A 16590-nucleotide genomic window follows, 5' to 3' on the forward strand; every position below is an offset into this window, starting at 1 on the left:
CTTTGACAACTGAATGTGAAAATCCTGGATAAATAAAAGCTAAAATGCAATAATAATAAAACTACAGCCATTTCTTGCCAACTTGCCTGGAGAAATGATGATGATCTTCAAAAACTAGACAAGTGCCTGAGTATTATTTATTCCCTAATGTTTACTGGCCAAAATTAACCAAGCACAAAATTTCTTTCCAAGCTCAATAAAAGAAAAGCATGAGTGAACTCAAAGTGCACTTATCTGATTTTCATTTTTCTATTTTCTAAAATGTCCACAAATAGAGTTTAATAATTTTTTAACAATGATATATATGTGTGTATACATATACATATTATGTAGGCATATATATAAATTTTCTTCTCCAAAGGTAAAGTTACAAAAACAAAATCAATCATTTCCTTAGTTTAAAGGTTAACTTTCAATTTAAAAGAGAAGTATCATCAAATTATACATTTCAGTTTAATATAGTTTATATAATTTTGTAAACTCCTTTCTTATTTCCTACCCCTCCCCATATGCATTCACAAAGTCAAGGAACAAAGTGAACTACTTACAATAATTAAACCATTCAGGAGGTAGAATGGACTATGGCAATATTTTAACCACTTTAACAATCTTCATAACAACTGGAATATGTCATATGGAAAACATATCACAATCTAGAATATAGTGTTAATTTTTCTGGTTAATTTTTACCTTTGACCAGAATAGAAAGAGCATTTTTTAACTATTAAAAAGTGTTTCTTTGAGATTAACATGCACGTTTTTACATGTATCCTAAAAACAAGTTTAGATAAAACTAATTGATAATATTATATATGCTTACATTTGATGGGATTTTAATATATGGGATTTTACCCTTCTGTAAGTCTCTGAAAGAATATGTCCTGTTTGATAGAAAACTGTTGCTGGGTAAAGTCTCACTGATTCTATCGTAGAACACTGAGGCAAACCCACAGAAATTTTATCAACACATCTAACATTTAGCAGGCACATGCAGAGAGACAAGAAAAACCTGCAGTTGTAAATTTACATTATAATATTTCAGTGACTTTGACTTTCTTAAATGTGCAAAAATACCTATGTCAGAAATTTGTTACATAGAAATAAACTGACCAGGACCAAAAACGCACATGGAAAATGATGAGAAGTCATTATAAAGCAGGGCATGTTAACTTAGCAAACAGAAAAATCTGACTTGGCTGAGGAGTACCTTTTAATAAGTAAGTGTCATTTGAGTACTAATTCCTATAATATTCACTCTACTTTCAATTTTTTTTGCCTACAATTTACTTTATTGCTATAAAATCTTATCATATTTAAATTTAATGACTAAAAGAGGCCAAACATTTTCCTACTGTATAAAGTTTAAAATTATGTTCAGCCACTCTCTCTGATAAAGGAACTAGATTTATTGAATACTTTCCTGAAATGGTCTGTTTTTCATTCCAGCCACTCCTCGGAAGGAAGGTTGGGCAATCCTACTTCCGTAGTGATACTGCCTCGGAAACCCAAGGAGGGGTCGCTATGAGTCGGGGCCGACTCGACGGCACATAACAACAACAACAACAACATGGTTCTTCCAGCTTTGCGTTATTCTGAATTGTAATATCTTGCAACATTATACAAGCTTATTCTACCATATTCACGTTTTGTTTTTGTTAATTCTTTTCCAATGAGCAGGGAAACAGACAAATGTAAGAAGCCTTTTGTTTGAGGCTTCATTAAAGGAAAGCTCATTTCTTTCAGTGAAACTGTGCCAAGGCGACTGAGGGAGGGGCGGTGGTGGGGGAGCACTTGATGTTCAGGTTTGACTGACTTCCTGGTTTGACTGAGTCCTTGGCCTTAGCTACACAACAGGTAAATGGCTGTTTGTCATGTGCCGTAGAGTCGGCCCGACTCATAGCGACCCCTCCTTGGGTTTCCGAGGCAGTATCACTACGGAAGTAGGATTGCCCAACCTTCCTTCAGAGGAGTGGCTGGTTAGGAATGATAATTCTGATGTTTGTTTTCAACACTAGAGTAAGAGAGGCAGCTTTCAATAGCAAGTAAGTACAGATGTGTGACTCTAAAGATGCCGCATGGCCTTAGAAAACCGTTTCACCCCTCTGGACCCTCGTCTTTCTCTCACCACCTCTGCCAGGTGTGATAGTTGCACCGAATGATCCAGAAAGTCTATACTGCGTCTATAATTCTAGTGAGTCATCATTAACTCATTGATCCCGGTTTTACAGTTATTAAAATAAATTAAAATCTCCTAAGATGCTGTTTGCAATTTAAAAATTCTCCCTCTACCGTTGATCATGAGAGGATTTCAGAAATGACAAAAATTTGACAGTAAAGTCAAAGAAGTTATCTGACTTTAACTACTGTTCAATTTGGCATAAGTTATTTTGAAAAAAGAATAGATTTCTTCCTAAAATTTACAAGTGCTGATACAGATATGTGAATGTGATTATTATTACTGTTATTGCCAAATGACAAATTGGTCATAATGAATTTTCACATCACCCACCAACCTGCCCATCGATTTGCTCCTCTGGTCAGTGTAATAGCACTTTTTCCTGAAAAATAATAGAAATAAGTTGAGGATAGTCACATGAAAATAAAGCAAAATCAGTGAGGACAACACTCAATTATATGGAGCATGTCAATCTTCTGACTATCATATACTAAAGAAAGTGTGATATGAGAATCATTGAACTTATAAAATGTTGGGAATTAAAGTTACTACTAAAAATACACTCTAAAAAATCAACATATTCTTTTGCATATGTAATTTTTAATTCTATTTTTAGTAGTCTGTCTTCTGCCACACAATGCATATTAACCAGGTCATTTGCATAAATGTTCTATGAAGTCATTCTTTTATTTATCCACCCTCTACCTATCCATTAAATAAATAAGCAATGAAAACTCCAAATTTGTCAAGGAATGCTTTGGGTATAACCACTGAAAATTTAGAGGTAAAAAATAGTTTTTGCTCTCAAGGAGCTTCCTTTAGAATCAAGGAGATGAGTAATTAGACAATTAAAATAAAGTTAGATGATGTAGAAAAACAGAGTGAGCTATGGAATTACCTAAGAAGGAAATGAAATTAGTTTGTGTGAGTGGAGGAGAAAGGCGACAGGGACAACTTCCCAGTGGATGTGTTATCTGTACTGCATGCTGGAGAATGAGTGGGAGTACTTCTCTGAATAAAGTAGTTAAGATAACACATTTTATAAAGAAGCTGTTCTTAGGTGCCATTGAGCTGTTTCTGTCTCATAGGGACCCTGTGCACAACAGAATGAAACACTGCCCAGCCCTCAGCCATGCTCATGATTGTTGCTATGTTTAGCAGATTGCTGCAGCCACTGTGTCCATCCATCTCACTGAGGCTCTTATTCCTTTTTACTTCCTTTATCAAGCATGATGTTTTTCTCCAGGACTGGGACCTCCTGATAAAATGACAAAGTGCATGAGACGGTGTCTAGCCACCCTTGTTTCTAAGGAGCTTCTGGTTGTACTTCTTATAGGACAGATTTGTTCAATTCTCTGGCAGTCTTTGGCATATTCAATATTCTTCAATAACATCATAATTTAAGTGCATGAATTCTTCAGTCTTCCTAATTCATTGTCCAGCTTTTGCATGCACATGATGCAACTGAAAATACTGGGGCTTGGATCAGGTACACCTTAGTCTTCAAAGTGATATCTTTTAATCCTTTCTCCATTTATCAGGATGTTGCTTATAAGGACTTTTGTTTTCCTTATGTTAAGGTGTAATCCATGCTGAAGGCTATAGTCTTTGATCTTCATCAGTAAGTGCTTCAATTCCTCTTCACTTTCAGCAAGCAAGATTGTGCCCTCTGTATATCACAGGTTGTTAGTGAGTATTCCTCCAATGCTGATGCTGCATTCTTCTTAATATAGTATGTTTTCTCAGATTATTTGCTCAATATGAAGTTTGAAAAAGTATGGTAAAAGGATACTACCCTGACTAACACTTTTCCTGATTTGAAACCACATAGTATCCCCTTGTTCTGTTTGAATGTTCTAGGGACAGGTTCCTTGTGAGGACAATTAAGTGTTCTGGAATTCCCACTCTTCACAATGTTATCCATAATTTGTTGTGATCTACACAGTCAAATGCCTTTGCATAATCAATAAAGCACATGTAAAGATCTTCCAGGTATTCTCTGCTTTCAGCCAAGATCCATCTGACATCAGCATGGTACCCCTCGTTCCATGCCATATTTGTGGATCCATCCCAAAGAAAAGTGATCCAACAGAAATCACTGAGCAATATCATCAACATCACATGCAAGTATAATTTTGCTGAAGATAATTCAAAAACAGTTTCAGCAGCACATCAATAAAAAAGAGTTAGCTGCATATAAAATGGTTATGGGGCAAAAATAAACATTGCATAATTCAAGAACAGTAATTAATTTGGTAAGAGTTGGGTATACTTTGAAAATTAAGAGGTGGCTAAAGAGGAGCAGGGGTACTAAACAAATTACAGATGATGAGGGCCCTTATAAGCCATGCTAAGTTTTTTGTATTAAAATCAATGCAAAGATACTGAATTTTTAAGTGTATATGTTTGAATGTGATAATAATTGCCACTCCAAGACTGAATTGGCCATCTTGAGAACATTTTGACGGCTAGTGTATTCCTGAATAGGACTCTCCTATAACAAGGTGGCTGCTATCACAACTTTCAGGTGTACTTCATAGAACAGTTAAGTTATTTAAGAGTTAGTTAATGCTACATCTATTATTTAAACTGAAAAGGGGTTCCAAAAGAACTATGTGGTAAAACACAATGAGATGGAAATCGGGAAACAGCTGTGTTATATAGCTACTTCTTGAAATTTACAAAGAATATCAAAATATGAATGTCTCCAAGACAGTATTTCTTTGCATTAGAATCATTGGGATGCTTATTAAAAACATATATACCAGATCCCATCGCAGATCAAATATGCCAGAAACACATGGTGCAGAGGCCCAGAATCTTCATTTTCAATAATTGTCTTAGTGACTTTGAGGCATTTTAAGGACTGATAACCACTTCTTTAAGAATTTTTGCAATAATGAAACTTATTATTTAACTCCAAATGTCACAAACATATCTGACTACAGAATATTTTTATTTTAAGATGATGTAGAACTATTGTTCTTTTGGCATACTTTGCAAAAATGGTTCATTCTTCCTAATGTTTATCTTATTAAATTTTAAGTATTTCAGTAGCATTTTGTGTGAGGGTACTCTAAAACAGAGGTGCTTGGCATTAATAAAAATGACTGACCTAGGTTTGAATCAAAGCTCCATTTTTTAAATTAAATTTTATTTTATCCTAACTCTTCTTTTCTGCCTTCCTAAGAATACAGCCTGTGATTTAGAACCTTGTGACATGTAGCTTCTTGCAAAACTTTTGCCACCCTCAGCAAACAATGGAGGAAGCAAGGATATGAAGGATGTGGATTATGAAGAAATATTTTCCAGGAAAGGTTTGCCAGGATGCTTTGGGAGTATGCTTGTGTAGCATGCCCCAGGAAAAAATGTGTGTAGATATTTCAGAAAATCACCTACTAGGTTAACTACAGAGGACTGTGTTACAAAAGAGACTATCTAAGTTTACAAATTTTTAACTTGCTATTGTCTTGCAACTACATCTAATCCCAAGCCACTCTAAACTTTTCAGTAATGCAGCAATTGTAACAATTTTTTATCATAAAGAAGAAATTTAAGTCAAAACATCATTAAGAAGATATAGTAATCTCATGAATTCATCCCATGGAATTTTTTCCCTCTATGTAATCATAGCATTTCTTTCAAATGAAACCTCACTAGGAATTAAAAAAAAAAAAAAAATACATACATTATCATTAAAAAAAAAAAGTAAAATTCTCTGACTGAAGAGAATTATTTTCTTCAAAATCTCCCTGAGATAGAAAGACACTGGCTGGCACAGAGCTGTAATCTATACAAACTCATAATCAGGCAAGATTTTCTTTACATGTCAGAGAAGAAAATTCTTTTTAATGCACCTAAGAAGCTCTGGTAGCATAGTGCCTAAGGCACTTGACTGCTAATCAGGAGGCTGGCAGTTCAAAGCCACCAACCACTCCTTGGAAGGAAGGTTGAGCAATCTACTTCCATAGTGATATTGCCTCAGAAACCCAAGGAGGGGTCACTATAAATCGGGTCCAACTTGATGGCATATAACAACAACAACAAGGAAAAGAAAGAAAAATTAAAGTTGGTAAAGTTTTTCTTTTCATAGCAAAATTATCAGAATAATGATTACTCTCACTTAAGACATCTTTGAAATTCATCCAAGATGATAGGGATAAGAGAAGTGAGACAAAGAAGGCTGATATGTTCTAATAGACTTTCGTTTTGAAAATAAGTAAGATCCAGCTGAGATGATAGTAAGAGCTATATGAAGAGTATGACAGCGGAGACTGTGTTGCCATTGTCTCTGTGTTGCTTTTGTTAGGTGCCTCTGAGTTGGTTTCGACTCACAGTGACCTTGTGTACAACAGAATAAAACACTGGCTAGTCCTGTGCCATCCTCACAATTCTTGCTGTGCTTACGTCCATCATTGCAGCCAATGTGTCACTCTATCTCACTGCAGTTCTTCCCCCTTTTCACTGACTCTCTACCAAGCATCATATCCTCTCCAGGGCATGATCTATTCTGACAACAAGACCAAAGTAGGTGAGATGACATCCTCACTTCCATGGCACATTCCAGCTGCACTTCCTCCAGGACAGATTTGTTTGTTCTTCTGACAGTCTATGGTGTTTTTAGTATTCTTTGACAAAGGCATCAACTCTTCTTCAGTCTTCCTTATTCATTATCCTGTTTGTACACGCATATATGCCTTACTAGGCAATTGAAAATACCATGGTTTGGGTTAGGTGTACCTTAGTCTTCAAAGTGACATCTTTGCTCCTTAACACATTGAAGAGATCTTTTGTAGCAGATTTTCCCAGTGCAATATGATGACTGATGTTTTGACTTCTGCTTCCATGGCTGTTGGTTGTATATCCAAGTAAAATGAAATCCCTGACAATGTCAATCTTTTCTCCATTTATCATGTAGCTGCCTCAAATTTTTATTCATAGCCTATAGCAGAATGAACATATTTTGGATGTACAGTAAAACCTGAGAAAACCAGAATCTGTGTAAGTGGAAATCTGTCAGAGAAAGAAACACAAATATTTTCCACTAAATCAAGTGATAGAAAATGGTAAGAATGCACCCTTGAAGGCACAAAACAAGAGACTCAGAAAAATAATGCACTCTCATCGAGTTCTGGCTCTCACAGTTTTCACTGAATATTGACAAATATAGGAAAACCATCTTTGAAATATGATTGTCAAATGCCTGGTGTGAAGCAAACTTGTTCTGGATATTATATGCACAGTTTGTTCTTTGTTTAAATGAAAGGATAAGTGAATCTTACTAATATGTGCATACACCAGGATCTAAGTCAAATGATGACAAAGCTCTCCACAGAAAGTATAAACAAAATAATCTGCTAGACTCTTGGCAAGCCTTTGTTTTATATAAGGTCCAGAGTGGGCAGGTATAAGCCACACTGTCTTTTTAATCAGATGTTTTGGCATTATATTTACCCAACCTGAACTGACTCTGTAATTTGAAACCATTAAAATGATATTGTTTGAATGATCTTTAAGGTCTTCCTTGCATTTTTCAGGAACCAAAGTTCATCAAAATGTACAAAGCTCAGGTTACTTTTGTAATCTCACCCATTGTTTGGATTATTTGGTTGAAATGCTGACAAACTGGAAAGACTTTCCTTTATCTTTTTTTTTTTTTTCTTTTCCATTTATTGTTAAGTTTTGATAAGGATCAAAACCTCATATTTTAGCTTGAATACCTTAGAGGCTTGTTATCAGAATAGAGGATGTCAGCACTCCTCCCAGAGGTAGCTATGCTGCTACTGACGGATTTCCCTGAGTTTTCACATTGCACTCTTAATGCTTTCTCATATTCATTATTTAGAGACTTTTACTTGGCATTCTGTTTATTCTGAAATTCTTTATACTTCTTTAGCTGCTGATGAAGCATGCTGAGCCCCAAATCAGAGTAAATGTTCCTTTCACAGTGAATTGACACTTGGCATACAGTAGGGACTGAACATTGAAATTTACTTTGAGAAATGATGGAGGGAAGCAATACCATCCTGCACATAATGCAAGATATTCAATAGAGGGAAATTTACATGTATTTCATTTTTGCCTGCCTAGAGGAAGGACAAAGCCTTGGTGGCATAGTGGTTGAAAATGGCTGCTAACCAAAAGGTCAGTTTTCGAAACCACCAGCCACTCTGCAAGAGAATGATGAGGCGGTCTGTTTCCATAAAGATTTACAGCCTTGTAAATCCTGTAGGGCAGTTTTTCTCTGATCTGAAGGGTCACTGTGAGTTGGAATAGACTCCACAACAATGGGTTTGATTAGTTTAGAGGTAAGACTGAGAAGTCTTTAAACTGAGTTGTCCTCTTATTTGTCTCATTTCCTCCTTGGTACTGAAGATAGCTAAGAACTAAGTTATAACTGAGAGATTATTCTTATTAATCTCTATACAGAGAAGTACATTGTATTTATATACTTATGGATCTTATACAATTCTATAGTATACTGCCTAAAGCACTTGACTGCTAACCAGAAGGCTGGCGGTTCAAAAGCACTAGCCACTCCTTGGAAGGAAGTTTGGGCAATCTACTTCCATAGTGATACTACCTCAGAAACCCAAGGAGAGGTTGCTATGAGTCGGTTCCAACTCGATGACACATGACAACAACAGCATTCCACAAAATATAACAAGAAGTCTATCCACTCATAGGAAATAAGAAGGGAACTTGATTTTGGAAATGATGTTACAAAATAAAATTTGAAAACAACTGTTTCTCCCTCTCTCTGGGTACGTCAACCCTGAAATGACATGAAGTATCCAGGGAATCAGGAAGATTTTCACATTAGGCAAGCAAAGTAGAAGGAAATAAATGTCCAGAAAAAGTAAACTTCGAAAGAAAAAAAATTTCCTTTTTAGGAAGGGTTATATTTACTGTTCTAAAGCATCGCAAAAGACAGAGTCATCTTAATACACATTAACATAGAGAGAAGATTTGAAAGTACCTGAAAGGCATCCTGATATTCAGCCTCTCTGCATACTTGCACAGTGTGTCCCATGGAATGTGAATTTTAATAAACATGATATCAGAGTTTGCAACAGCTGGCTGCAAAGGATAGCAAGACAGGCACTATTATTTAGAATCAGAGCTGATGATAAGCCATGCTACAATCTAACTTTTGGGGAAACACATTGAGCCCTGGATACACATGATTCATTGCCATTGATTTAAAAGGAATTTGTATAAATAAAGAATGAGTAATACAGACAAATCCCAATAAAAATGCAAGAATGTCATCGTGTACACAAATCACCACCAATGTGAATCAGCACATTTTCTTACAATTGTTTATTATCAACATCCAGGATTTCCAGTCAGAACAATCAAGATCCAATTAGAAATGAAGTTATTTTTGATAGGTGCTTTATCATGACTCCCTCATTTCTGTTCAAAATGGATAGAGAAACACTGATATTTGCCACCATTCATTAGTCAATTCATTCATTCATTCTTCTAACACATTTTTTTTTGTCACTACTACATGACAGATCCTGTAATAATCCTGGAAAAACAATAGCATATATATGTATAATAAAACTCAGTGCCCTAATAAGGAAAACACCAACTCTACCGCCATCACATCCATTTTGACTCATAGAAACCCCATGTGTTACAGAGTAGAACTACTCCATAGGTTTTTCTTGGGTGTAATCTTAAGGAAAGCAAACTACCAGGAATTTCTTCTGTGATACCATTAGATGCCTTTGAATGACGAACCTTAGGTTAGTAGTTGACTACAAATAGCTTGCACCACCTAGAGACCCAGTGTCCTAATACACTGTCAAATTTTACCCTTTTGCTAAACTTATAATTTATTTCTATGTACTTCTAATCATGAAAATTTAAGAGTCTTTGATCTAGGCTAGAGATGTTTATGCTAAGTTGAATGTGCATCAGAATTATTTGAAGCTCTTTTTATAAAATAGGGCTATCTTGATCCAATTCTTAGAAATCCCAGAATTACATCCCATTGTTTTGAATATTTTACCTTTACCACTCTTTAGAGAATCAGATGTCTTTCTGACACAGATAATTATGATTGATAGATTTAGTCCCTTAATCTAAAATAAATGATTGCCCAACCTTCATTCCAAGGAGTGGCTGCCGACCTTCTGGTTTTCTGGTTAGCAGTCAAATGCCTTGGCACTACACTACCAGAGCTCCCAAATGACTAACTACTTTGGCATTATATATTCAGGTTTATACTCTACCTTAAAAAACAAAACAAAACAACAAAAAAAAAACTTAGGTATAATGACTTTCTGAAAGTTCCAAATGTTGGAGGTTCACAAAGCAGGAAACAAGTTTAACTATAGCCATTGTAGCATTGAATTCCACAGAGTTTATGCTACATATGATTATAGGAGCCAAACTTATGTCAAGGTAAACAATGCTACTTGGTCTCATTTAGACATGCCTATCAGGCAGCTATACCTGGACTCCATTTGGTTGATATTGTTCCTTTAAATTTTTACCAGATGGATCTTCTTAAGGAACATGCCAATCTTAAAAGACTGATAGAATGGAAGAAATCTATCAGTTTAATTTAAAATCATGTATGTTTTTAAAATTAAACTGATTAATTCTTGTATTTATATATTCACATATCTCCATAATCTAGATATGGCTAGTTTCATGAACTTAATAAAACAATATTTCAAATTTTTGTGACCAACATAACTAAACAGCATTATTAGAAAACAATGGGACAAACACTGCAAGAATATTCAAACCCAGAAGGCAGTCTGACCCACCTTGCCACTGGCCTGGCACTCATACATTGTTGTTGTTATGTGCCCGTGAGTCGGATCCAACTCGTAGCGAACCCTCCTTGGGTTTCCAAGGCAGTATCACTATGGAAGTAGATTGCTCCATCTTCTTTCTGAGGAGTGGCTGGTGAGTTTGAACTTCCAGCTTCTGGTTAGCAGTCAAGTGCCTTAGGCACCACGCTACCAGAGCTCCCGGCACTCATATATAACTAGCATATTTGCTAAAGTTTGTTTCAAAGAATATTATGAAAATAGAAGAGAAGTAGTCAAGGATCAAATTTGATTCGGGTTCCTCCCTAGAGGACTTCACAGTTACTATCCTCACACTGGACCAATAAGCAACATTTTGATAAATGGAGAATATTTCGAAGTTGTCAGGATTTCATCTTACTTGAATTGATAATCAAGGCCCATGGAAACATCAGTCAAGAAATCAGACATCATATTGCATCAGGCAAATCTGCTGCAAAAGACCTCTTTAAAGTGTTAAAGAGCAACAATGTCACTTTGAAGATTAAGTTATACTTGACCCAAGTCATGGTATTATCAATAGCCTAATATGCATGTGGGAGCTGGACAATTGCAAAAACGGCAAGGAGGCCACATGTTCTGACCTCCTCTAATCCCACAAAAGGAAGGCAGGATTACCAGCAGTAACTCAAGGCCTATTACTGCAAGGCCAGACATGCTGCCTCCCACCAACCGTTCCTCCCAAAGCACCCACCACCTCTCTCCTGGGTTCGATAATTCGCTGCAGTGGCCACACAGATCTCACAGATTACAAGGTTTATTAGAGAAGTACCAAGCTACAATTTGCGTTCAGGAAAAATGCTCAGTCTCTCTCTCTCCAGCCCACCGTCCCTCAGCCAACAGTCTCTCACAAGTCTCTTTCCCAGCAGTGCTGGTCCCTCGGTGTCTCACTCAGTGATGCATGTCTCTTGCGCCTCTTTCCCAGCAGCACGTGTCTCTTTCAGGGATGTGTGTCTCTTTCAGCATCATGTCTTCCTCAACCAGCAGTCCGAGAGAGTTCTGCCTCTAGGAGGCCTCCTTTTGAGCCCGGCAGGGTGGTCAAATTAGCCAATCACAGCATCAGAACTCAAAGCACGTGAGATAGAGTGGGCACCTCCCAGAACATTGTATTGTGCCACTCCCAAGAGAAATACTCCAGATGGACAACTTCAGCAATCAGGAGCTCCTCAGTTGCTCATAGAAAATCCCACCTTGGAGTTTACAAAGACTTATGGATAGAAAAGCCACACTAAGTAATTTACTACACTGAAACAATGAAAAAGGAAAATTGAAGAAGGGTTGATGCATTTGAATTGTGGTGTTGGTAATGAATATTCAATTTGCCATGGACTTCTAGAAGAATAAACAAAAATGTCTTGGATGAAGTACAAGAGGAATGCTCCTTAGAATGAAGAATGACTACACTTTGGTTATGTTATCAGAAGAGACCAGTCCCTGGACAAGAATATCATGCTTGGTAAAGTAGACAGTCAGCAAAAAAGGGGAAAACCCTCAACAATAGATTGACACAGTGGCTGCAAGGATGGGCTCAAGTGTGGCAATGATTGTAAGGATGGTACAGGACCAGGCAGTGTTTCCTTCTGCTGTACACAAGGATGCCATGAGTTATAACTGACTCAGTGGAACCTAACAACCACAAGAACATCAGATGCATGCACTTGCTGAAAATATCTGAAAAGGCAATAAAGTATGCTGAATATCTAAACGTTTTGACCACTGCTTTTTTTTTTTTTTTTCCCCTTGCAGCATATTAAGGTACTAGAGTTTTACCAATCACTTTGGGAAAAATACCAAGATGCTTTCATATCAACACAATTTCCAAAGGACTTTTTTTTGCTTGGAATATGCTTCTTTCAAACTAAAGGAAACTAATTATAAACATTAAAATTGGTAGTACCAGAATAGACACTGTTGTTGTTGTTAGGTTCTGCCAAGTCAGCTCTGACTCAGCTCAAAGTCATGGCAACTCTATGTACAACAGATCGAAATGCTACCAAATCATGCACCAGCCTCACAATCGTTGCCATGCTGAAACCCATCATTGCACCCACTACATCAATTCACCTCATTGAAGGCCTTCCCCTTTTTCATTAACTCTCTACTTTACCAAACATAATATCCTTCTCTAGGGACTGGTCTCTTCTGACAATATGACCAAAGTAGGGGAGATGAAGTTTGGCCATTTTCACTTCTAAGGAGCATGCCAATTATACTTCTTCCAAAACAGATTCTTTTGGTCTTCTGGCAGTTCACAGTACTTTCAGTATTCTGCACCAACACCACAATTCAAAGGCATCAATTCTTCTATGCTCTTCCTTATTTATTGTCCAGCTTTCATATGCATATGAGGCTACTGAAAATACCATGTCTTGAAGAGTCAGATACACCTTAGTCTTCAAGATGACAACTTTGCTCCTTCACACTTTAAAGCAGTCTTTTACAGCAGGTTTTCTCAGTGCAATATGATGTCTGATATCTTATCTGCTGTTCCTCGGTTATTGATTGTAGATCCAAGTAAATAAAATCCCTGACAATTTCAATCTTTTCTCCATTTACTGTGATGTTGCTTATTGGTCCCATAGTGATGACATTTGTTATCTTTATGTTGAGGTATAATCCATAGTAAAGGCTATAGTTTTTGATCTTCATCAGGGGAGCTTCCAGACTAAGACAGACAATGAAAAAAGGATAGGCCAGTCACTTCTGGAAAAACTGGCACTGAATATCTTGTGAATAGCAGTGAAACACTGTCTGATTTATTACTGGAACAGGATATAAACAAAACTAAACAAAACCCACTCTCAGTGACTTGATTCTGACTCATAGTAACCCTATAAGATATCCAAGGCTGTATGTTTTTACCAAAGTAGATCACCACATCTTCTTCCCAGGAGCAGCTGGTGTGTTTGAACTACTGACCCTTTGGTTATCCACCAAATGCCTACCCACTACACCACCAGAGCTCTAGAACAGTTCACTTTGGTATTGTTAGGTGCCATCAAGTCAGTGCTGACTCATAGTTATCCTATGTACAACAGAAGGAAACACTGGCCAGTCATTAGCCATCCTCACAAGCCTTGCTATGCTTGCACCTACCATTACAGCCAATCTATCAATCCAACTCATTGAGGGTCTTCCCCGCTGACCTTTCACTTTGACAAGCATGATATCCTTCTCCACGGAATGGTGCCTTCTGACAACATGACCAAAGTTGGTGAGATGAAGATGGCCATTCTCACTTCCAAGGAGCATTTCAGCTGCACTTCCTCCAAAACAGATTTCTTTGTTCTTCTAGCAGTCCATGGTATTTTCAGTATTCTCCACCAATACCACAACTCAAAAGCATCAACTCTTCGGTCTTTCTTATTCATTGTCCAGTTTTCACATGCATATGAGGTAATTAAAAATACCATGGCTTGGATGATCTCAGGGGACATCAAGCTCAATTGGCACAACATTGCACCTAAAAATTATGTTCTACATCTTACTTTGGTGAGTAGTGAATGGGATCTTAAAAGCTTTCAAGCAACCATCTAAGATGCAACTGTTGTTCTCCCCTCATGTGGAGCAAAGAAGAGTGAAGAAAAGCAAAGTTATATGGAAAAAAATTAGTCCAAGTATGTGATGGACCACAGGGACCTCAGCCTTCATGACTCTGAGACTAGAAGAACTAGATAGTGGCTGGCTACTAATGCCAACCACTTGGAAGAGGGCCAAAGTTAGAGGTCCTGGATAGAGTGGGAGGAAAAATGTGGAATGGATTAAAAAACACAAAAGTGACCAGAATTACTGGTCTGATAGAGACTGATGGAAGCCCAGGCACTACAGCCCAGGATTATCCGTAGGGCCTGGAACTGGACTCACATCCACCAAATAGCCCTCAACCAAACAGTAGAAAAGCTTACAAGCAGAACACCTACCTGAGGGAGATGCACTCACCTACACCAGGGAGATGCACCCCTTGGATCAATCAACCTTGAGTCAATAGAAGGGTATCATTTGCCTAGAGAGAAAGCTGGGCAGACAGAAGTGCACAGATAAGAAGGGCACAGGGGGTGGGTAGCCACAGGGAGGAGATGGGAGGAGAGCTTTATATTGCTGAGATTGTAATTGGGGCTGTGAAATCGAATGTGCCTGAACTGTTGAGAGTAAAGTAAATTTGCTTTGTAAATTTAAATTGGCACCCAAGTCTTTAAAAAAAAAAAAAAAAACTCAAACAGGGCTTGGGTTTGGCAGACCTTAATCTTCAAAGTGACATCTTTTTACTTCAACTCTTTAAAAAGGTCTTTTGCAGCAGAACTGTCTGGTGCAGTGATTCCAATGGTGTTGACTGGGGATCCAAGTAATATGAAATCTTACCTTTCTCCATTTCTCGTGATGCTGCTTATTGGTCCACTTGTGAAAATTTTCATTTTCTTTATGTTAAGGGGTAATCTATACTGCAGACTCTAGTCTTTAATCTTCACCAGTGTGCTTCAAGTCCTCTTCACTGTTAGCAACAAGGTTATGTCATCTGCATATCACAGATTGTTAATGAGTCTTCTGCCAATCCTGATACCACTTTCTTTTTTTATATAGTCCAGCTTCTCAGATTATGTGCTCAGCATACAGATTGAATAAATATGGTGAAAGGATACAATGCTGATGCACACCCTTCCTGATTTTAAGCCATGCAGTATCTCCTTGTTCTGTTCAAATGATACCGTGTTGCTCTATGTACAAGTTCCTTATGAGTACAATTAAGTGTTATGGAATTCTCATTCACCTCAATATTATCCATCATTTGTTATGATCTATACAGTTGAATGCTTTTACAGAGTCAATAAAACACATGTAATCATCTTTCTGGTGTTCTATTATTTCAGCCAAGATCCATCTGACATCAGCAATGATAACCTTTGTTCCACATTCTTTTCAGAATCCAGCTTGCACTTCTGGAAGTTCCCTGTAAATATACGGCTGCAACCATTCTTGAGTTATCTTAAGCAAAAATCTGCTTGTGTGTGATATTAATGGTATTGTTTGATAATTTCCATATTTGGTTGAATCACTTTTCTTGGGAAAGGGTACAAATATGAATCTTTTCCAAGCAGTTGGTCAGGAGGCTGTCTTCCAAATTACTTGGCATAAATGAGTGAGTGCTTGTAGTGTAGATTTGTTTGTTGAAACATCTCAGTGGGTGTTCCATCAATTCCTGGAGCCATGTTTTTTGCCATTTTTTCCAGTGAAGCTTCAACTTCTTACTTTAATACCATTGGTTCTTGATCATATGCCACCTCCTGAAATAGTCAAACATCACACAATTCTTTTTGGTACAATGACTCTGTGTATTCCTTCCATCTTCTTTTGATGATTCCTGCATCATTCAATATTTTGCCTGTAGAATCTTTCACTATTACAACTTGAAGCTTAAATTTTTTCTTTAGTTCTTTCAGCTTGAGAAATGCAGAGTGTTCTTCCATTTTGGTTTTCTAGCTCCAGGTCTTTGCACATTTCATTATCAAAATTAAATTTGTTTTCTTGACATGTTCTTTGAAATCTTCTGTTCAGCTCTTTTATCTTGTCATTTCTTCCATTTGC

The 16590-nt window shown here is 37.1% G+C and overlaps 1 protein-coding gene across 1 annotated transcript in view; it reads right to left on the bottom strand.

The window, feature by feature from the left end:
* ANO3 (anoctamin 3) overlaps window positions 1–16590 on the bottom strand; it is a 629748-nt gene that overhangs the window by 192076 nt on the left and 421082 nt on the right. Inside the window, exons 7-8 of the mRNA XM_007951966.2 lie at window positions 9156–9256; window positions 2514–2558 (exon numbers count right to left, since the gene is read on the bottom strand). Of these exons, the coding sequence (XP_007950157.2) occupies window positions 2514–2558; window positions 9156–9256 (146 nt within the window). The remainder of the gene's footprint in view (window positions 1–2513; window positions 2559–9155; window positions 9257–16590) is intronic.

Source organism: Orycteropus afer, unplaced genomic scaffold (assembly GCF_000298275.1).
Source record: "Orycteropus afer afer isolate SDZICR_OR568_19922 unplaced genomic scaffold, OryAfe1.0 scaffold00321, whole genome shotgun sequence".
NCBI classification, from domain to species: domain Eukaryota; kingdom Metazoa; phylum Chordata; class Mammalia; order Tubulidentata; family Orycteropodidae; genus Orycteropus; species Orycteropus afer.